The sequence below is a fragment of the Bombina bombina genome, chromosome 10, assembly GCF_027579735.1.
Source record: "Bombina bombina isolate aBomBom1 chromosome 10, aBomBom1.pri, whole genome shotgun sequence".
NCBI classification, from domain to species: Eukaryota; Metazoa; Chordata; class Amphibia; order Anura; family Bombinatoridae; genus Bombina; species Bombina bombina.
The window spans coordinates 98,684,909-98,708,644 of NC_069508.1; the positions used below are offsets into that span (position 1 = coordinate 98,684,909).

General features: G+C 40.5%; 1 protein-coding gene across 1 annotated transcript in view; it reads right to left on the bottom strand.

Annotated features, from left to right (window-relative positions):
- RABGAP1L (RAB GTPase activating protein 1 like) overlaps positions 1-23,736 on the bottom strand; it is a 1,244,335-nt gene that overhangs the window by 113,211 nt on the left and 1,107,388 nt on the right. Inside the window, exon 19 of the mRNA XM_053693261.1 lies at positions 21,149-21,277. Coding sequence (XP_053549236.1) covers positions 21,149-21,277 — 129 coding nt within the window. The remainder of the gene's footprint in view (positions 1-21,148; positions 21,278-23,736) is intronic.

Genomic DNA, 23,736 nt, shown 5'->3' on the forward strand with positions numbered 1-23,736 from the left:
CTTGAACATCTGGCATAGCTGCCAGTCGTTTGTGTAGTAAGACAGATAAAGCAGAAATCTGTCCCTTTAGAGAACTCGCAGATAATCCTTTATCCAAACCTTCTTGCAGAAAGGAAAGAATCTTAGGAATTTTTACCTTATTCCAAGGGAATCCCTTGGATTCACACCAGCAGATATATCTTTTCCATATTTTATGGTAAATCTTTCTAGTTACCGGTTTTCTGGCCTGAACCAGAGTATCAATCACCGAATCTGAAAACCCACGCTTTGATAGAACCAAGCGTTCAATCTCCAAGCCGTCAGCTGGAGGGAGACCAGATTTGGATGTTCGAATGGACCCTGAACAAGAAGGTCCTGTCTCAAAGGTAGCTTCCATGGTGGAACCGATGACATATTCACCAGGTCTGCATTCCAAGTCCTGCGTGGCCACGCAGGAGCTATCAAGATCACCGAGACCCTCTCCTGTTTGATCCTGGCTACCAGCCTGGGAATGAGAGGAAACGGTGGGAACACATAAGCTAGGTTGAAGGTCCAAGGCGCTACTAGTGCATCCACTAGAGTCGCCTTGGGATCCCTGGATCTGGACCCGTAGCAAGGAACCTTGAAGTTCTGATGAGACGCCATCAGATTCATGTCTGGAATGCCCCATAATTGAGTCAACTGGGCAAAAATCTCCGGGTGGAGTTCCCACTCCCCCGGATGGAATGTCTGATGACTCAGATAATCCGCTTCCCAGTTTTCCACACCTGGGATGTGGATCGCAGATAGATGGCAGGAGTGATTCTCCGCCCATTGTATTATTTTGGTTACTTCTTTCATCGCCAGGGAACTCCTTGTTCCCCCCTGATGATTGATATACGCAACAGTCGTCATGTTGTCTGATTGGAATCTTATGAATCTGGCCTTTGCAAGCTGATGCCAAGCCCTGAGAGCATAGAATATCGCTCTTAGTTCCAGAATGTTTATCGGGAGAAGAGACTCTTCCCGAGACCATAGTCCCTGAGCTTTCAGGGATTCCCAGACCGCACCCCAGCCCACTAGACTGGCGTCGGTCGTGACAATGACCCACTCTAGTCTGCAGAAGCTCATTCCCTGGGATAGGTGGTCCAGGGATATCCACCAACGGAGTGAATCTCTGGTCTTCTGACCTACTTGAATCACTGGAGACAAGTCTGTATAGTCCCCATTCCACTGTTTCAGCATGCACAGTTGTAATGGTCTTAGATGAATTCGCGCAAAAGGAACTATGTCCATTGCTGCAACCATCAACCCTACTACATCCATGCACTGAGCTATGGAAGAACGTGGAACAGAATGAAGAACTTGACAAGCGCTTAGAAGTTTTGACTTTCTGACATCTGTCAGAAAGATCCTCATTTCTAAGGAATCTATTATTGTTCCCAGGAAGGGAACTCTTGTTGACGGAGACAGAGAACTTTTTTCTATGTTCACCTTCCATCCGTGAGATCAGAGAAAGGCCAGAACGATGTCTGTATGAGCCTTTGCTTCTGAAAGGGACGACGCTTGTATTAGAATGTCGTCCAAGTATGGTACTACTGCAATGCCCCTCGGTCTTAGAACCGCTAGAAGAGACCCGAGTACCTTTGTGAAAATCCTTGGAGCAGTGGCTAATCCGAATGGGAGGGCCACAAACTGGTAATGTTTGTCCAGAAAGGCGAACCTTAGGAACTGATGATGTTCTTTGTGGATAGGAATATGTAGGTACGCATCCTTTAGATCTACGGTAGTCATAAATTGACCTTCCTGGATAGTGGGTAGAATCGTTCGAATGGTTTCCATTTTGAACGATGGTACCCTGAGAAATTTGTTTAGGATCTTTAAATCCAGAATTGGTCTGAAGGTTCCCTCTTTTTTGGGAACTACGAACAGATTTGAGTAAAATCCCATTCCTTGTTCCGTCATTGGAACTGGGTGTATCACTCCCATCTTTAGCAGGTCTTCTACACAATGTAAGAACGCCTGTCTCTTTATTTGGTTTGAGGATAAGTGAGACATGTGGAACCTTCCCCTTGGGGGTAGTTCCTTGAATTCCAGAAGATAACCCTGAGAAACTATTTCTAGCGTCCAGGGATCCTGAACATCTCTTGCCCAAGCCTGAGCAAAGAGAGAGAGTCTGCCCCCCACTAGATCCGGTCCCGGATTGGGGGCTACTCCTTCATGCTGTTTTGTTAGCGGTAGCAGGCTTCTTGGTCTGCTTACCCTTGTTCCAGCCTTGCATCGGTTTCCAGGCTGGTTTGGACTGTGAGGCATTACCCTCTTGCTTAGAGGATGCAGAATTAGAGGCCGGTCCGTTCCTGAAATTACGAAAGGAACGAAAATTAGACTTATTCTTGGCCTTGAAAGGCCTATCTTGTGGGAGGGCGTGGCCCTTTCCCCCAGTGATGTCTAAGATAATCTCTTTCAATTCTGGTCCAAAGAGAGTTTTACCCTTGAAGGGGATGTTAAGCAATTTTGTCTTGGATAATACATCCGCTGACCAAGACTTTAGCCAAAGCGCTCTGCGCGCCACAATTGCAAACCCTGAATTTTTCGCCGCTAATCTAGCTAATTGCAAAGCGGCATCTAAAATAAAAGAGTTAGCCAACTTAAGTGCGTGAACTCTGTCCATAACCTCCTCATATGGAGTCTCTCTACTGAGCGACTTTTCTAGTTCCTCGAACCAGAACCACGCTGCTGTAGTGACAGGAACAATGCACGAAATGGGTTGTAGAAGGTAACCTTGCTGTACAAAAATCTTTTTAAGCAAACCTTCCAATTTTTTATCCATAGGATCTTTGAAAGCACAACTATCTTCGATAGGAATAGTAGTGCGCTTGTTTAGAGTAGAAACTGCCCCCTCGACCTTAGGGACTGTCTGCCATAAGTCCTTTCTGGGGTCGACCATAGGAAATAATTTCTTAAATATAGGAGGGGGAACAAAAGATATGCCGGGCTTCTCCCACTCCTTATTCACTATGTCCGCCACCCGCTTGGGTATAGGAAAAGCGTCGGGGTGCACTGGAACCTCTAGGAACTTGTCCATCTTGCATAATTTTTCTGGAATGACCAAGTTGTCACAATCATCCAGAGTAGATAACACCTCCTTAAGCAGTGTGCGGAGATGTTCTAATTTAAATTTAAATGTCACAACATCAGGTTCAGCCTGTTGAGAATTTTTTTCTGAATTTGAAATTTCCCCATCTGACAAAACCTCCCTCATGGCCCCTTCAGATTGGTGTGAGGGTATGACAGAACAATTATCATTAGCGCCCTCCTGCTCTTCAGTGTTTAAAACAGAGCAATCGCGCTTTCTCTGATATGCAGGCATTTTGGATAAAATATTTGCTATGGAGTTATCCATTACAGCTGTCAATTGTTGCATGGTAATAAGCATTGGCGCGCTAGAAGTACTAGGGGCCTCCTGCGTGGGCAAAACTGGCGTAGACACAGAAGGAGATTATGTAGAACCATGTCTACTCCCTTCATCTGAGGAATCATCTTGGGCAATTTCATTATCTGTGGCAGTACTGTCCTTACTTTGTTTGGACGCTATGGCACAATTATCACACAATTTTGAAGGGGGAGACACATTGGCTTTCATACATATAGAACATAGCTTATCTGAAGGCACAGACATGTTAAACAGGCTTAAACTTGTCAATAAAGCACAAAAACCGTTTTAAAACAAAACCGTTACTGTCTCTTTAAATTTTAAACAGAGCACACTTTATTACTGAATATGTGAAAATATATGAAGGAATTGTTCAAAATTTCACCACAGTGTCTTAAAGCATTAAAAGTATTGCACACCAATTTTCAGAGCTTTAACCCTTAAAATAACGAAACTGGAGCCGGTTACAGATTTAACCCCTATACAGTCCCAGCTACAGCCTTTGCTGTGACTTTACCAAGCCCAGAGGGGAATACGATACCAAATGATGCCTTCTAGGAACTTTCCCAACTACTTTCAGGTCCTCACACATGCATCTGCATGTCTTGCACTCAAAAACAACTGCGCAGTAATGGCGCAAAAATGAGGCTCAGCCTACAACTGGGAAGGCCCTTCCTGACTGGAAAAGGTGTCTAACATAGTGCCTGACGTTAAAAAACGTTCCCCAAGTTTATAAGTGTGAATTATCACCATAAACATGTATAAAATGTCCAAATAAAGCAATCGATTTAGCCCATAAAAGTGTCTACCAGTTTTATAGCCCATATTAAGCCCTTTATTCTGTTTGAGACTAAGAAAATGGCTTACCGGTCCCCATGAGGGGAAATGACAGCCTTCCAGTATTACACAGTCTTGTTAGAAATATGGCTAGTCATACCTTAAGCAGAAAAGTCTGCTAACTGTTTCCCCCAACTGAAGTTACTTCATCTCAACAGTCCTATGTGAAAACAGCAATCGATTTTAGTTACTGTCTGCTAAAATCATCTTCCTCTCACAAACAGAAATCTTCATCTTTTTCTGTTTCAGAGTAAATAGTACATACCAGCACTATTTTAAAATAACAAACTCTTGATAGTAGAATAAAAAAACTACAACTAAACACCACATACTCTTAACCATCTCCGTGGAGATGTTGCCTGTGCAACGGCAAAGAGAATGACTGGGGTGGGCGGAGCCTAGGAGGGACTATATGGCCAGCTTTGCTGGGACTCTTTGCCATTTCCTGTTGGGGAAGAGATATTCCCACAAGTAAGGATGACGCCGTGGACCGGACACACCAATGTTGGAGAAATGAATACATTGACCCTAATGTATAGGGAAATAAAAACCTACATGGTATTGGACAGGTGTCTGTGTAAAATAACCAGGTGGTATTAACACATTACTCTATTGGGTAAGTGCCCTTGCTGTGGCTGCTGCTGAATAACATAGAATACCTCAATATGAGAGTGAATATAGTAACAATATTACGCGCAGAAATAAGCCACTAAAATACTTCTGATAAATGTACTGATTAGAGAAGATATACAGGATTGAAACGATCAAAATATAATGTATAGGTCTCTTGAATTGCTACTATTGCTGCAATATCAGATGCTATGGGGCATATTTAACAAACTCCGTATGGAGCTTGATGCCCCTTGTTTCCGGCGAGCCTTCAGGCCGGAAATTCCCCCGGAAACAGAAGTTATGAAGAAGTTATGAAGCAGCGGTTTAAAGACTGTTGCTCCATAACTTGTCCACCTGCTCTGAGGCGGCGGACAGAAATCAACCCGATCGAATACGATCGGGTTGATTGACACCCCCTACTAGCGGCCGATTGGCCGCAAATCTGCAGGGGGCCGCATTGCACCAGCAGTTCACAAGAACTGCTGGTCCAATGATAAATGCCGACTGCGTATGCTGTCGGCATTTATCGATGTGCCGTGATGTACAGCGGATATGATACGCTACTTGGTATCATGTCCGCTCGCACTTTGGTAAATATACCCCTATGTATCTTCCTGGTACTCAGATAAACAAATGTAAGGGGTAGACTGTTAATCATATGGTTGGTAACTTGCAAACACTGCAGTGGTCAGTAACTGAGAGGATGTGCAAAGGTGCTATAGCTAATACGCTGTCATAGTAGGGGTGGAGTAGAACAGTCTATAAGTAACAACCACAATAACCGGTGGTTTTTAAAAGGTAATGCTATATATGTGTCAAACACCGTAAAGTAATGCTGCTGCAAGATGTTATCACATCATATAAGCCTCCAGTAAATCAGTGCTCACAAAAATGGGTAGTGTGATTGAATTACACTACTAATGAACCATATGGGTTAAATGTAATGTGAATGTTCTTGACATGCGGTGAAACGCTGTTGGAGAGATAGCCACATATGATAAATATGCTTCTCCGAGAGGATATGTAGTGACTTCTTCATACTATAAACCTCCCATTTGGTAGGTAGTTATGCTGTATTGTGATTCTCACTTTATTGAAATCAAATACCAAGATGTGATGTATGTGGCATGAATTATTACATTATAGGATAGACAGATTAGGGGTTTAGATAGCACTCACTCTCACTTTTGTAAGTAACAATATAAAACATACATGCTTTATTTAAGTAGGTTAAAAAAGGGATAAACCTCACTAAGAATTAATTAAACTACCCACAACCTTAGAACCAAACCAACTTTAAAAGAAAATAAACCGCTAGTCACTCCTCTGTTTCCTGGCCGGGAACTGGAAACACCGGCGTCAGGTGGCTAGAGTGACAATGCGGTATTAAACTCTAAAGTTAAAATAACAAACGCGTTTCGGCTCCGTGAGCCTTTGTCAATGTTTCACTTAGAGATTCTAAAATGAATAAGCCGAGGCTGTAGTGTGCGCGGCTTTTTATTCAAACATAGTACTGCTGTTAGCCAATCCGGTGGGTGCTTCAAAACAACGCCTTATTTTCTGTCAATAGGCGTTCAGTTATGCTCCCACCTTCTGTTAAAAGAGCCAGGATTGGATGTCAGTCAGTTACTCTTATGACAGCCTGCATTATTATTGGTTGAATATATCTGTTCTGTGAAAGTAAACACGATCTTTCTCTTACCTACTAATAGATGATGTTAATTACCATCCTGTAACGGTGAATTTGAGATTTACATTTATGTAATATCGTTCAATTTGGAAATTAATCCAACACCGGAAAAATAACTTATCAAATAATCTTATTTATCAGACACGGTAAGACATCAAACCACAAGTAAGGTGCATATTGATTAGAATCATGATTTCAAATCCATCATTGCTTATAAGTATGTGGCATGAAGCCAGATGACTTGATATTGATAAGTTGTAGCTTACAGAGTTGTTACTGCTGTCAGTGTGTTTAACATATGTTGTAATGATAGCGGCGTAGACCATTCCGGTTAGACTCCACCGATTAGTGATTCAATCCTTTACGCATATAATATTAGGCTGAAAAGCCACAACAGGCTGATTGTAAGATACAATTTTCATAAAAAATAGCACCAAATATAACTCAGATTGTTAAAAATGTATACGCTAGAATGTCACTGCTGACTGAATGTTTAGCATATATTATAATCATGGCAGCGTAACCCCTTTAGGTTAAACTCCATCTCTAGATGATTAAATTATTCAAATGTTTGGTATAAGGCTGCGGAGCCCCAACTATCCAATAGTAAGTAAATGTAAGTTAAATGTCACATTACTAATAGCACCGTATGCCACTTAGATTCAGCAACCACTTGTTAAGAATATGTAAAATAGCGTTGCCAGAACCTAGGACATGCTAGACAGAGGATCGCCAATGGTGGTACAACTATAATTGAGTTCCGAGTGAACTCCAACAATTGCTATCAAGTATTAAAAATGTGTTTATCTGAGTACCAGGAAGATACATAGGCCTCTAGTTATCAATGTCTTTTGGACCTGATCCGACAGCGCGGATCAGGTCCGACAGATATCGCTGAATACGGCAAGTAATACGCTCGCCATATTCAGCATTGCACCAGCAGCTCACAAGAGCTGCTGGTGAAACGCCGCCCCCTGCAGACTCGCGGCCAATGGGCCGCCAGCAGGGGGTGTCAATCAACCCGATCGTACTCGATCGGGTTGATTTCCGGCGATGTCTGTCCGTCTGCTCAGAGCAGGTGGACAGGTTATGGAGCAGCGGTCTTTGTGACTGCTGCTTCATAACTGCTGTTTCTGGCGAGCCATTCGAAGCTTGATAGATAGGCCCCATTGTATCTGATATTGCAGCAATAGTAGCAATTCAAGAGACCTATACATTGTACATTGTATTTTGATCATTTCAATCCTGTATATCTTCTCTACTCAGTACATTTATTGGAAGTATTCAGTGATTCTTTTCTGCGCCTAATATTGTTACTATATTCACTCTCATATTGGGGTATTCTATGTTATTCAGCAGCAGCCACAGCAAGGGCACTTACCCAATAGAGTAATGTGTTAATACCACCTGGTTATTTCACACAGACACCTGTCCAATACCATGTAGGTTTTTATTTCCCTATACATTAGGGTCAATGTATTCATTTTTTGAACCTACATTAGCACTGAGATCTTCTCCAAGGGTCTGTTTCTTGGGTTGTCAGTACCTAGTGCATAGCTGAGATCTACATTATATTAATATAGACTTTCTCCATATGGTTGCTATCTATTTTTAATTGTGTGTTTTCACCCATTTTAATGAATGTAACAATAAAGATTTGTGTTTTTATGCCTTAACAAGTCACATTTATCTTCTCCACATGAGAAGGGAATGAGTACTTGAAAAGTGTATCCTGTCCAGCCTTCTGCTGAAATTGTCCATTGCTGCCATTATGGAATCTGCATTACATTGCAGGTATTTGAAGGAGAGTTAATGCACGTGTGCAAACACAGCACTGGAATGTAGAAAAAGATAGATTTCAACATGGCAACACACATCACTATATGGAGGTGGGGAATAACCTCAATACCATGCTTATAAATTGTAGTTAGTGTTTAATGTCCCTTTAAGAATTCAATCGCCATGCCATCAAATTCAGAGTTTTAAAATCTTGAGGAAAGAAAGAGCCTTGAGAGAAAAGATCCTTTCTTAGAGGATCCCTCCAGGGAGGGCAACAAGGACATCTAAACCAACACAAACGGAGGAAAAATGTAAATCAAGTTGAACAACCAAGGAGCCACCAAGGAATCTATCTGTGTGTATTACATCTATCAGACTCACCTGAGCTTCTCATGAGCTTGCACAATACTTAGGAGTTTGTGAGTCAAATAAGAGGCCATAAGATCCATCTCTGGGGTTTGGGAATCTTTGCCTCCTCCTAGTGGTAAGGAAGAGTTATTATACTAGATGCAAATGTGCTACGTATGGCGCCAAGTCTTAACCCCTAGGCTCCCTTACAGGTTGTTTCTTCTCTAAGAACACCAAATGATAATAATTATAGCAAAAGAAAAAGTGCAGGAGCGCTAACAAAAGCTAAGGAGTCCTGGAGATCAATATACCAATCTACACATATAGTTTTAACGAAATCAATTTAATATCTATCACAAAACTAATAACAAGTATATTAGGGACGTCTCCCTTGCATAATAACTGGCTAAAATAAAAAAAAAATTTTTTTACAAATTTGATTTTAACCAGTTATTATGCAAGGGAGACGTCCCTAATATACTTGTTATTAGTTTTCTGATAGATATTAAATTGATTTAGTTAAAACGATATGTGTAGATTGGTATATTGATCTCCAGGACTCCTTAGCTTTTGTTAGCGCTCCTGCACTTTTTCTTTTGTCATAAGGAAGAGTAATTCCCAGGAGTAATGGATTGTGCGCTCTCACCATCTGTATGAAAGAAATCCTGCAATGATGGCGCTCTGTGTGGCTGATAATGCGGGACACTTCCCTTATCGCTAAGGAAATGCAATTTCCTCCCTGATGATTGAGATATGTCATTGCAATGAGACAGTCTGACTGGAATCTCAGAAAAGATTTGTGAGGTAGAGCCAACTCTGGAGAGCCCTGAAGATTGCACAGAGTTCCAGAATATTTATTGGTAATTTTGCATGCTAAGCAAACCACATTCCTGGTGCTCTCCGAGACCCCCAGTTTGCAGCCCAACCTAACAGGCTGCAACTGTGGAGTTTACTACCCACACTGGCCGAAGCAAGGCTGGTACTGTCTTGTGCTGTGATCTAACAGAATCCTTTGAGACAGATTATTGTGGTCCCCATTCATGATGTATCTGCAGTTGGAGGGCCTGAAGATGAAATCTGGCAAATGGAACTGCATCTGAGGCAGCCACTACTAGACTCACAACTTCTATGCACTGAGCTACAGATTCAGCTGTAGAAGGGTACATGACTATTGCAGCTCCAGTCTGCACTGATCTTCGACACAAATGCATAGTTATGTAATCAATTATGAACCCCACAAGAGATACATGGGTCTGCTTTTTATTTTTATTGGATTTATTTTCCAACCATCAGAGTGTAAGACATATCCAGATGAAAAGAGGGAGCCTGACCAGAATGTAAGGAACTACAGAAATTCCTTGAGCTACAGACGACAGAGCTCTGAGTAATTTTGTTAACACTCAGAGCTCAGATCAAAATGGAGGAAACTTGACATGATCCCTGTGAATAGGGATATGCAAATAAGAATCTTTTAAGTCTTTGGTAAGCCAATCCTCCTGTATTTAAGGAAGTAAAGTATGAATTGTCTCTATTGCAAAAGGAGCGACTTTAAGGGATTTGTTTAATATTTTGAGATTCAAAATAGGGCAAAAATCACCCTCTTTCTTTTGTAGTATAAAGAGATTTATTTAAATAAAATCCCTGGTTTCAATCTGAAGTTGGAACTGAAGCAATCACTCCCATTCATTCCAGATCTATCACACAAGCCAAGAAAGCTTGAGCCTTTAAAGGATCTCAAAGCACTTGAAGCAAAGAATCTTCTCAGAGGACACTTTGAACAAAAGCTTATTCGATACCCTGGGAAATTATTTGCAAAATCCAGGGATACTGAACAGATCTCTCCCAAGCCTCCAGAAAGAGACACACTCTGATCCCCATCAGAGACTGGTCTGGTATGGGGGCAGCACCTTTATGCAGTCTTGGGGTAGAATCCTTGGGCTGTTTGTTTTTGGACTTCCAGGGAGATTTTGAGTAGCCAGATCTCTGGGCAGAGTGGAAATCTTTCTGAGCCTTAGATTAACGAAAGATAGGAGAACCTCCTGCAGATCTAAGCTTATTCTTAAATGTCTTATCCTGGGACAGAAAAACAGAATTTATGCTTACCTGATAAATTACTTTCTCCAACGGTGTGTCCGGTCCACGGCATCATCCTTACTTGTGGGAATATCTCTTCCCCAACAGGAAATGGCAAAGAGTCCCAGCAAAGCTGGCCATATAGTCCCTCCTAGGCTCCGCCCACCCCAGTCATACGACCGACGGACAGGAGGAAAAAATAGGAGAAACCATAGGGTGCCGTGGTGACTGTAGTTAGAGAAAATAATTCATCAAACCTGATTAAAAAACCAGGGCGGGCCGTGGACCGGACACACCGTTGGAGAAAGTAATTTATCAGGTAAACATAAATTCTGTTTTCTCCAACATTGGTGTGTCCGGTCCACGGCGTCATCCTTACTTGTGGGAACCAATACCAAAGCTTTAGGACACGGATGAAGGGAGGGAGCAAATCAGTTTACCTAAACGGAAGGCACCACGGCTTGCAAAACCTTTCTCCCAAAAATAGCCTCCGAAGAAGCAAAAGTATCAAATTTGTAAAATTTGGCAAAAGTGTGCAGTGAAGACCAAGTCGCTGCCTTACATATCTGATCAACAGAAGCCTCGTTCTTGAAGGCCCATGTGGAAGCCACAGCCCTAGTGGAGTGAGCTGTGATTCTTTCAGGAGGCTGCCGTCCGGCAGTCTCATAAGCCAATCGGATGATGCTTTTAAGCCAAAAGGAAAGAGAGGTAGAAGTTGCTTTTTGACCTCTCCTTTTACCAGAATAGACGACAAACAGAGAAGATGTTTGTCTGAAGTCTTTTGTAGCTTCTAAGTAGAATTTTAGAGCACGGACTACATCTAAATTATGTAGCAAACGTTCCTTCTTTGAAACTGGATTCGGACACAAAGAAGGTACAACTATCTCCTGGTTAATATTTTTGTTGGAAACAACCTTTGGAAGAAAACCAGGCTTAGTACGCAAAACAACCTTATCTGAATGGAACACCAGATAGGGCGGAGTACACTGCAGAGCAGACAACTCAGAAACTCTTCTAGCAGAAGAAATAGCAACCAAAAACAAAACTTTCCAAGATAACAACTTAATATCTATGGAATGTAAAGGTTCAAACGGAACCCCTTGAAGAACTGAAAGAACTAGATTTAAACTCCAGGGAGGAGTCAAAGGTCTGTAAACAGGCTTGATCCTAACCAGAGCCTGAACAAATGCTTTAACATCTGGCACAGCTGCCAGTCGTTTGTGTAGTAAGACAGATAAAGCAGAAATCTGTCCCTTTAGAGAACTCGCAGATAATCCTTTATCCAAACCTTCTTGTAGAAAGGAAAGGATCTTAGGAATTTTTATCTTATTCCATGGGAATCCTCCATATTTTATGGTAAATTTTTCTAGTTACCGGTTTTCTGGCTTGAACCAGAGTATCTATCACAGAATCTGAAAACCCACGCTTTGATAGAATCAAGCGTTCAATCTCCAAGCCGTCAGCTGGAGGGAGACCAGATTTGGATATTCGAATGGACCCTGTACAAGAAGGTCCTGTCTCAAAGGTAGCCTCCATGGTGGAGCCGATGACATATTCACCAGGTCTGCATACCAAGTCCTGCGTGGCCACGCAGGAGCTATCAAGATCACCGAGGCCCTCTCCTGCTTGATCCTGGCTACCAGCCTGGGAATGAGAGGAAACGGTGGAAACACATAAGCTAGGTTGAAGGTCCAAGGCGCTACAAGTGCATCCACTAGAGTCGCCTTGGGATCCCTGGATCTGGACCCGTAGCGAGGAACCTTGAAGTTCTGACGAGACGCCATCAGATCCATATCTGGAATGCCCCATAATTGCGTCAACTGGGCAAAGATCTCCGGGTGGAGTTCCCACTCCCCCGGATGGAATGTCTGACGACTCAAGTAATCCGCTTCCCAGTTTTCCACACCTGGGATGTGGATCGCAGATAGGTGGCAGGAGTGATCCTCCGCCCATTGTATTATTTTGGTCACTTCTTTCATCGCCAGGGAACTCCTTGTTCCCCCCTGATGATTGATATAAGCAACAGTCGTCATGTTGTCTGATTGGAATCTTATGAATCTGGCCTTTGCTAGCTGAGGCCAAGCCCTGAGAGCATTGAATATCGCTCTTAGTTCCAGAATGTTTATTGGGAGAAGAGACTCTTCCCGAGGCCATAGTCCCTGAGCTTTCAGGGATTCCCAGACCTCGCCCCAGCCCACTAGACTGGCGTCGGTCGTGACGATGACCCACTCTGGTCTGCGGAAGCTCATTCCCTGGGATAGGTGGTCCAGGGTTAGCCACCAACGGAGTGAATCTCTGGTCTTCTGATCTACTTGAATCACTGGAGACAAGTCTGTATAGTCCCCATTCCACTGTTTCAGCATGCACAGTTGTAATGGTCTTAGATGAATTCGCACAAAAGGAACTATGTCCATTGCTGCAACCATCAACCCTACTACTTCCATGCACTGAGCTATGGAAGGACGTGGAACAGAATGAAGAACTTGACAAGCGCTTAGAAGTTTTGACTTTCTGACATCTGTCAGAAAAATCCTCATTTCTAAAGAATCTATTATTGTTCCCAAGAAGGGAACTCTTGTCGACGGAGACAGAGAACTCTTTTCTATGTTCACCTTCCATCCGTGAGATCTGAGAAAGGCCAGAACGATGTCTGTATGAGCCTTTGCCTTTGAAAGGGACGACGCTTGTATTAGAATGTCGTCCAAGTATGGTACTACTGCAATGCCCCTCGGTCTTAGAACCGCTAGAAGGGACCCGAGTACCTTTGTGAAAATCCTTGGAGCAGTGGCTAACCCGAATGGGAGGGCCACAAACTGGTAATGTTTGTCCAGAAAGGCGAACCTTAGGAACTGATGATGTTCTTTGTGGATAGGAATATGTAGGTACGCATCCTTTAGATCCACGGTAGTCATAAATTGACCTTCCTGGATTGTAGGTAGAATCGTTCGAATGGTTTCCATTTTGAACGATGGTACTCTGAGAAATTTGTTTAGGATTTTTAAATCCAGAATTGGTCTGAAGGTTCCCTCTTTTTTGGGAACTACGAACAGATTTGAGTAAAATCCCATTCCTTGTTCCGCCATTGGAACTGGGTGTATCACTCCCATCTTTAACAGGTCTTCTACACAATGTAAGAATGCCTGTCTCTTTATTTGGTTTGAGGATAAGTGAGACATGTGAAACCTTCCCCTTGGGGGTAGTTCCTTGAATTCCAGAAGATAACCCTGAGAAACTATTTCTAGCGTCCAGGGATCCTGAACATCTCTTGCCCAAGCCTGAGCAAAGAGAGAGAGTCTGCCCCCCACTAGATCCGGTCCCGGATCGGGGGCTACTCCTTCATGCTGTTTTGTTAGCAGCAGCAGGCTTCTTGGCCTGCTTACCCTTGTTCCAGCCTTGCATCGGTTTCCAGGCTGGTTTGGTCTGTGAAGCATTACCCTCTTGCTTAGAGGATGCAGAATTAGAGGCCGGTCCGTTCCTGAAATTACGAAAGGAACGAAAATTAGACTTATTCTTGGCTTTGAAAGGCCTATCTTGTGGGAGGGCGTGGCCCTTTCCCCCAGTGATGTCTGAGATAATCTCTTTCAATTCTGGCCCGGTCTACATCCGCTGACCAAGATTTTAGCCAAAGCGCTCTGCGCGCCACTATTGCAAACCCTGAATTTTTCGCCGCTAATCTAGCTAATTGAAAAGCGGCATCTAAAATAAAAGAATTAGCCAACTTAAGTGCGTTAACTCTGTCCATAACCTCCTCATATGGAGTCTCTCTACTGAGCGACTTTTCTAGTTCCTCGAACCAGAACCACGCTGCTGTAGTGACAGGAACAATGCACGAAATGGGTTGCAGAAGGTAACCTTGCTGTACAAAAATCTTTTTAAGCAAACCCTCCAATTTTTTATCCATAGGATCTTTGAAAGCACAATTATCCTCGATAGGAATAGTAGTGCGCTTGTTTAGAGTAGAAACTGCCCCCTCGACCTTAGGGACTGTCTGCCATAAGTCCTTTCTGGGGTTGACCATAGGAAATAATTTCTTAAATATAGGAGGGGGGACAAAAGGTATGCCGGGCTTCTCCCACTCCTTATTCACTATGTCCGCCACCCGCTTGGGTATAGGAAAAGCGTCGGGGTGCACCGGAACCTCTAGGAACTTGTCCATCTTGCATAATTTTTCTGGAATGACCAGGTTGTCACAATCATCCAGAGTAGATAACACCTCCTTAAGCAGTGCGCGGAGATGCTCTAATTTAAATTTAAATGTCACAACATCAGGTTCAGCCTGTTGAGAAATTTTTCCTGAATCTGAAATTTCCCCATCTGACAAAACCTCCCTCATGGCCCCTTCAGATTGGTGTGAGGGTATGACAGAGCAATTATCATCAGCGCCCTCCTGCTCTTCAGTGTTTAAAACAGAGCAATCGCGCTTTCTCTGATATGCAGGCATTTTGGATAAAATATTTGCTATGGAGTTATCCATTACTGCCGTCAATTGTTGCATAGTAATAAGCATTGGCGCGCTAGAAGTACTAGGGGCCTCCTGCGTGGGCAAAACTGGTATAGACACAGAAGGAGATGATGTAGAACCATGTCTACTCCCTTCATCTGATGAATCATCTTGGGCAACTTCATTATCTGTGGCAGTACTGTCCTTACTTTGTTTGGACGCTATGGCACAATTATCACACAATTTTGAAAGGGGAAACACATTGATTTTCATACATATAGAACATAGCTTATCTGAAGGTACAGACATGTTAAACAGGCTTAAACTTGTCAATAAAGCACAAAAACCGTTACTGTCTCTTTAAATTTTAAACAGAGCACACTTTATTACTGAATATGTGAAAAAGTATGAAGGAATTGTTCAAAATTTACCAAAATTTCACCACAGTGTCTTAAAGCATTCAAAGTATTGCACACCAAATTTCAGAGCTTTAACCCTTAAAATAACGAAACCGGAGCCGGTTACAGTTTTAACCCCTCTACAGTCCCAGCTACAGCTGCGACTTTACCAAACCCAGGGGGGAATACGATACCAAATGAAGCCTTCTAGGAACTTTTCCAACTATTTTCAGATCCTCACACATGCATCTGCATGTCTTGCTCTCAAAAGTAACTGCGCAGTAATGGCGCGAAAATGAGGCTCAGCCTACAACTGGGAAGGTCATTCCTGACTGGAAAAGGTGTCTAACACAGTGCCTGACGTTAAAAAACGTTCCCCAAGTTTATAAGTGTGAATTACCAGCATAAACATGTATAAAATGCCCAAATAAAGCAATAGATTTTGCCCATAAAAGTGTCTACCAGTTTTATAGCCCATATTAAGCCCTTTATTCTGTTTAAGACTAAGAAAATGGCTTACCGGTCCCCCTGAGGGGAAATGACAGCCTTCTAGCATTACACAGTCTTGTTAGAAATATGGCTAGTCATACCTTAAGCAGAAAAGTCTGCTAACTGTTTCCCCCAACTGAAGTTACTTCATCTCAACAGTCCTATGTGGAAACAGCAAACGATTTTAGTTACTGTCTGCTAAAATCATCTTCCTCTCACAAACAGAATTCTTCATCTTTTTCTGTTTCAGAGTAAATAGTACATACCAGCACTATTTTAAAATAACAAACTCTTGATAGTAGAAAAAAAAAATACAACTAAACACCACATACTCTTAACCATCTCCGTGGAGATGTTGCCTGTGCAACGGCAAAGAGAATGACTGGGGTGGGCGGAGCCTAGGATGGACTATATGGCCAGCTTTGCTGGGACTCTTTGCCATTTCCTGTTGGGGAAGAGATATTCCCACAAGTAAGGATGACGCCGTGGACCGGACACACCAATGTTGGAGAAAGCTCATTTACCCCCAGTGACTGTGACAATAATAGCATTCAGCCCAGGCACAAAGAGAGATTTACCCTGGAAAGGAAGAGAAAGCAGTATGTGCACAGATAACATATCAGCAGACCAAGACTTAAGCCACAAAAGCTAGTCTAGCATATGAAACCCACATTTTTTCTTTAACGATTTAGATAGAACATGCAATTTTAAGCAACTTTCTAATTTACTAAAAGTAGCCACCAATCAGCAAGTGCTACCCAGGTGCTGAACCAAAAATGTTCCGGCTCCTATGCTTACATTCAAGCTTTTTCAAATAAAGATAGCAAGAGAATGAAGAAAGATTTATAAAAGGAGTAACTAAGAAAGTTGCTTAAAATGGCATTCTCTATCTGAATCATGAAATAAAAAAATGGGGTTTTGTGTCCCTTTAAAGGAACATGAAACCCAAAATTTTTATTTTTCACGATTCAGACAGAGAATACAATTTAAAAAAACTTCCCATTTTACTTCTATTTTGAAATGTACTTAGTTCTCATGTTATTATTTGTTGAAGATATATCTTGATAGGTTGCTGCTATCTAGTGATCTTGCTAATGTGCAACACTGTTGCAAAACTGCTGCCATATAGTGCTGCAGAAACATGCACACTCCTGAACTTACCACTCTGCTTTTCAACAAAGGATAACAACAACAAAAAAAGAACATTTGATATAGAACTACTTTGGAAAGTTGTATGTAGGTTTAGGTTTTGAAAAAAAAAACTCCCCAATCTCTCCACTTCTCCATCTCCAGGCCTGACTAACCCTCTATGGGAAATATCAAACATCCTTTAACTAGTATCAATATATCTAGTTGTGGAAAATTGTAAGTTGTAACCAAGGGGTAGATTTATTAAATGTTGGGCAGACATAATCCGCTGTAGCGGATCATGTCCGTCCGACATCGCTAAATGCCGACAGCATACGCTGTCGGCATTTAACATTGCACATGTATTTCTGGTGAAATGCTTGTGCAATGCCGCCCCCTGTACATTTGCGGCCAATTGGCCGCTAGCAGGGGGGTGACAATCATCCTAATCGTATCCGATCGGGATGGTTGCTGTCTGTCCGCCACCTCAGATTTAACCAACAAACATAAAATTTACATTACTAGATCTCTTACACCTTTTGAACGATTATGCTCCACAATACCTCCTATTAGACACACACTCGACTTGACCTTTAAGTTACTGTTTAATTCTTCTACAAATACGCTTCCGGGGATATATTAGGTCTTGGAACAAGGAATTTCCCCACACGCAAACTGTAAAGCAATGGCACAAAATCTTTTATTAAACCTCTAAATCTTCTGTTTCTAAAAATATAATCGAGACCAATTATGAACTACTAACGTGGTGGTATTTAACTCCGCTACTCTTGAAGTATATTTATCCTGGTGCCAATGACCTCTTCTAGAGAGGTTGTAGAGAAAAAGGATCCCTGTTGCACATATGGTGGACATGTCCAGAAATAGACATTCTGGCGTATAATTAATAACGTGTTAAATAGTGAAATACCTAGGGATTTTACCTTCATCACCAATTTTCCACCCAAACTTAATTGTAAACCTAAAAAAACGGCTTTTCAGTATCTTAGTAAATAATAGTTTCTAGGCTCTGGAAGAAGCCCAGACCTCCCTCTACTTCAGGCTGAGGACTCTACCACTCTGAATGACAGGTTACAGCATGGAGGAACTTGGCCTCAGATTGGTTAGAGGTTCCCCTTTCAATAACAAGTGCTTCTATACTTTACTTTCACCTCACTCCTCATCAAGGAGGCAAAAGAAAATTACTGAGGACCATATGAAGTGGGAGAGATTTAAATTTCTGGTATGTTGAGGTGTTTTGCCTTCACTTAGTGGTCAGAAGAGAAATATTCCCACACCCGATGACTCGTGGACTCTCACCATCTGATGAAAGAAATGGGGCAACAAAATGACATTTATATTGCAAAATAGAGTTTAAAAGTTGATATAAACTATGTTTATGGGAAAGATGTACTGTATATGTCCCTTTAACATAATCAAGGTATACTAATGTGAACTAGTCTTTATATAACTGTCAGTAGAGCTTCCCAATTACTGACTAATTCAGTAACTCAGAAAATTGTTGTATTAATTTAATAGTTACAAAACGGAATACACTATAGTAGCCCACATCCCTCTAACACATCTGCTAACATGCAAAAGAGAATCACTGTCCACATTTGTATAATTAGAATAGATTTGCTAAAGCCAGATATTTATTAGAGTATTTCAGCAGCTTATCTCAAACTAGATAGTGTCTGAAGTTGCCACTTTATTTGGGCAAGTATTTACAACCTATCACAGACTATCAATAATCCTTGATGCTGTCTATAAATCAAGTACAGGAAAAGTACAGGATTTTGGAAACCATATGCATGTGACTTGGAATAACTAGGTAACAATTTAAAAAGAAACACCAGTGTAGTAATAAAATGTTATTTAGTAGCAAAATATTTACATTTGTTTAATAAAATGCTATGTATCGTATGTGTAACCCTGGGAAATGGTTAAACACAAAGGGACATAAAATAGCAATAATAAAATGTCATATTCATGGGAGAAGAGCTTGAAATTTCCTAAGGAGGTAGTAAATGCCAATACCTTAGATACATGTAAAAAATGGCTTAGATACATTTCTGGCAAGAAACAGAATTTAGGGATACGATTGCTTGGGTCACCTTTTTAATTGGATTAAGCTCTATTTGAGCTTTTAATGTAAATCAGGTAGGATCTGTATAGTATTAACTCGATAGACGTATGTCTTATTTCAACCTCAATTACTATGTTACTATGAAATGAACTAAGCATTTAACTCCTAAACACATTTTAACATTCCTCCCATGCTAGACTACAGGACTTCTCTCGTGCAGCACCGACCCTCTGGAACGCACTTCCTGGAGCTGTAAGACTTTCCCCTAACCTAACGCTCCCTAAAGACCTTTTTATTCAGGGAAGCTTATCACCCGATTTATTAACAAATTAATTTCACTTAACCAACAGTTGCCCTCATCTAACTCCTCACTAATATCATTCTCACCTTTGCAGTCCCCACCTCCTGTTTCCCATCCTCCTACCCATCTAGATTGTAACTTCCCATGTGAATAGGGCCCTCAATTCCCTCTGTATTTGTCTGTAAAATGTTGTCTTGTATTGTATTGTTTCACCGTTGTACTTATATCTTTGCACCCATTGACAGCGCTGCAGAATCTGATGGCGTTTTATAAATAAAGAATAATAATAATTTTAAGTCAGCTCTGGATTGGTAAAATACTGCTTAATACATCTGCTGAGCCAGAATGCGCACTAGCCGATAAGCAGATCTCACATTTCTTTATCGGTTTAAGGCTCACAATAATTTTTTTTTTAAATTCTGTTTAAAGAAATAAGGACCTGTAAAAAAAAAATGGTCTTTTTTTAATTGCATTAAAAAAGTGCCGATTTACAATTCTCAGTTCTTCATAAACGCATTTCAGACTTTATTCAGGCAGATTTCCCATAAAAAGTTTGCAGATCTCATAAAAGAGGGTCACTTATAAGTATTAGAATGTCAGAGAACTCTCAAGAAACAGATGCACTTACAAACCTGTAGAATACATTAAAGGGACATTCCAGTCAAAATTTAAATGCACACAGATGAATTACATATTTGAATAGAAACATATTTGTAATATTCATGTATTGGCAAAAATGTTTCTAGTAAAAGTTATCACTGTTTTAGTGTTAACATTTTTCTCTGCACGTGCATGTGAAGCATAGCTAGATATTCTCAGTGCACCAACATTTTAAATACTGCAGCAGCTCAGAGTGACAGTGGGGCTTGTATCATGTCAACAATTAACAAATTGAGTTATTACCAGATGATACTCTCTGAGAAAGTGCTGTGATTAAAATGCTGGTGCACGGTGCATACTTATACACATTTTTGAAACAGCTATAGCTTTTATTAGAAGCAGTTTTGCTAATAAATGTATATTACAAAAATGCTTCTGTTCAAAACTGAAATGCATCCATGTGGATTCCAATGTTTGCTGGAATCTCCCTTTAAAGTACTTACAGATATGTTCCATACTTTAAAGGGATAGTCTAGTCAAAATTAAACTTTCAGGATTCAGATAGAGCATGCAATTTTTAGCAACTTTCTAATTTACTCCTATTAATTTTTCTTCATTCTCTGGGTATTGTTATTTGAAAAAGCAAGAATGTAAGTTTAAGGGCTGGCCCATTTTTGGTTCAACACCTGGGTAGTGCTGCTTGCTGATTGGTGGCTACATTTAGACACCAATCAGCAAGCGTTACCCAGGTGCTGAACCAAAAAAGAGCCAGCTCCTAAGCTTACATTCTTGCTTTTTCAAATAAAGATACCAATAGAACGAAGAAAAATTGAAAATAGGAGTAAATTAGAAAGTTGCTTAAATTGCATGCTCTGAATCATGAAAGTTTATTTTGACTAGACTATCCCTTCAATAGATATGCAGTACAAGGTCAGCTATGATCAGGTATAAGGCTGTACTATATAAAGTTGTTACCTTTATGTTGCAAGCTTGTTCCATTAACCTACGGGCATTCTCCTCTGCTCGGTAGCGTTTCGGTAGCTGAACCCGGAAAAACTTTAAAGCCCCTTCAAAATCTGCTTGTAGAAGATCTTCTTTGGAAGTCTGTTAAAGGAAAAAAAACACAAACATTAAATCTTGTAAATTCACATAGGGTTCAATCACTTCAGATGGCAGGGAAGGATTTACATTAAAATGCAGTCCTAATAATTCTGCAGAGCTTCAGTCTCTATGTATTTATACAAATGCTTATTATTATCCCGATGATATTTTACTTTTTTTTCTTCAGATCAGCACTAACTGCCAGCAAAGCAAATGTCTGTAGAACAATATTTCTTTCAAGGCTTTCCTAGGGGTTTCAAAGGTGTTCCCTCATGTTACTGTAACTAGGGACCTCAGCCTATCACCTCACACCACCCCCAGTGGTTGTCACGCAATAAAGCACAGTATTTTCATGTGTCTATTTATTGCTTTTAACTTTAAACTGAATCCTACATTTCATTTTCATACTCTGCAAATATAACTCGATAAAAACAGTTCTGTAATTTATATTTTAGTTGCAGTTAAATCAATCCTTTTTTTTCACAATACATAATTCCACAGGTATCAGGTAATTTACATAAATAGGTAATTTACATATATCATTTGAAACTCCAGTCATCCAGATTCCACTGTTACTAGACAAATATCTATATCTATCTCAATATACCCCAGGAGGAGAATTAATAAATATCAGAATATTTATATGGGAGATATGCGTGATTACAAAATCCCTAGGAAAATATACAGTGTATATATATATATATATATATATATATATATATATGTTTACATATACACACACACACATATATATATATATATATTTATATATTTATATATAGATACATAAACACTCCCAAAATAATTCTGTAGTTTGAAAAAAATAGATAAAATCTAACTCGAGAATATAAACCAGACTGATTTTTTTATATGAAAGGCCACAAAAAAAATTTTTTCACTCGAAAGACCAGTGAACTAATTTTAGAACTGTTAATAACCAAAAACAAACATACGTCTTATATAAAAACAACCCAGAATCAGCAATGCTTTAGCTAGATATCTGCCTCTGTTTTGTCTTGTAGAAATCCCAGCATCTGCCTGCCAATGTGGTACAGAGATGTGTTTGTGTTCATTTTATACACAATGACATATGATCTTTTGCAATTTCCTCCTGTCTATATCTATCAATATACGTTTGCTGCTTGGTGTCACAGAAATGTACTTACAGCACAGTAATGAATGAATTCCATCCATATTAATGGATTAGGATATGTTGAGGGCACTGGATGAGATGCAATGTATCCCAATGTGAACCTATCTGGTATCGATATTCCACCGTCCCTTTGCCACACTGATAGTGAGCTCATATAGTCTATGCCATGGTTTCTCAATCATGGTTCTCAAGTATCCCCAACAGACCAGGTTTTCATTATAGCTGAGCCAGTGCACAGGTGAAATAATCAGCTGATGGGTGAGAGCAGGATAGTAACCATGGTTACTAATCAGCTGATTACTTCACCTGTGCACTGGTTCAGCTATAATGAAAACCTAACCTGTTAGGGGTACTTGTGGACCACGGTTGAGAAACACTGGTCTACACAACCGGTACAACTGCTTGATCACTTTACCCTAATCTAGCATGCAAACTGCATTCATGTTTACTCCACTAAGAGTAGTTGTACAAGAGAAAGATCTCTCATATTATACTTATACAAACACTAAGCAGGCAACAAGAAGATACCTCAGTATGCTTTAATATCTAGATCAGTGTTTCTCAATTCCACACTTCAATGGGCAGATTTCTCTACCTGAGCACAAGTGAGACCGTTATAATGATTGAACTAATGAACAACCTTAAAACTCTTACTTGTTAGGGCTCCTTGAGGGCTGCAAATGAGTAACACTACTCTTGATAAAAGTATGAAATTCTTCTGAGATAAGAATAGGTCCACCAACTCAACTTATTAATTTGTTGTAGAAACAAGTGATTCTGTGACAGTAAAATCCTCAAGAATACCTGTTAAAATTTCTATCTGCTAAAGTTACTTTTATACATTTAACACATGCAAAAAAATAACCCCCAATAAGGAACCATGTATAGAAAACTAAACTGAACGTAAAGGGACACTGAACCCAACTTTTTTCTTTTGTGATTCAGATAGAGCATGCAAATTTAAGCAACTTTCTAATTTACTCCTATTATCAATTTTTCTTTGTTCCCGTGCTATCTTTATTTGAAAAAAAAGGCATCTAAGCTATTTTTTTGGGTTCAGAACCATGGAAAGCACTTGTTTATTGGTGGGTGAATTTTTCCACCAATCAGCAAGAACAACACAGTGTGTTCACCAAAAATGTGCCGGCATCTAAACTTACATTCTTGCATTTCAAATAAAGATACCAAGACAATGAAGAAAATTTGATAATAGGAGTAAATTAGAAAGTTGCTTAAAATTGCATGCTCTATCTGAATCACAAAAGAAAACATTTGGGTTCAGTGTCCCTTTAAGCAAAGTAAAATCAAA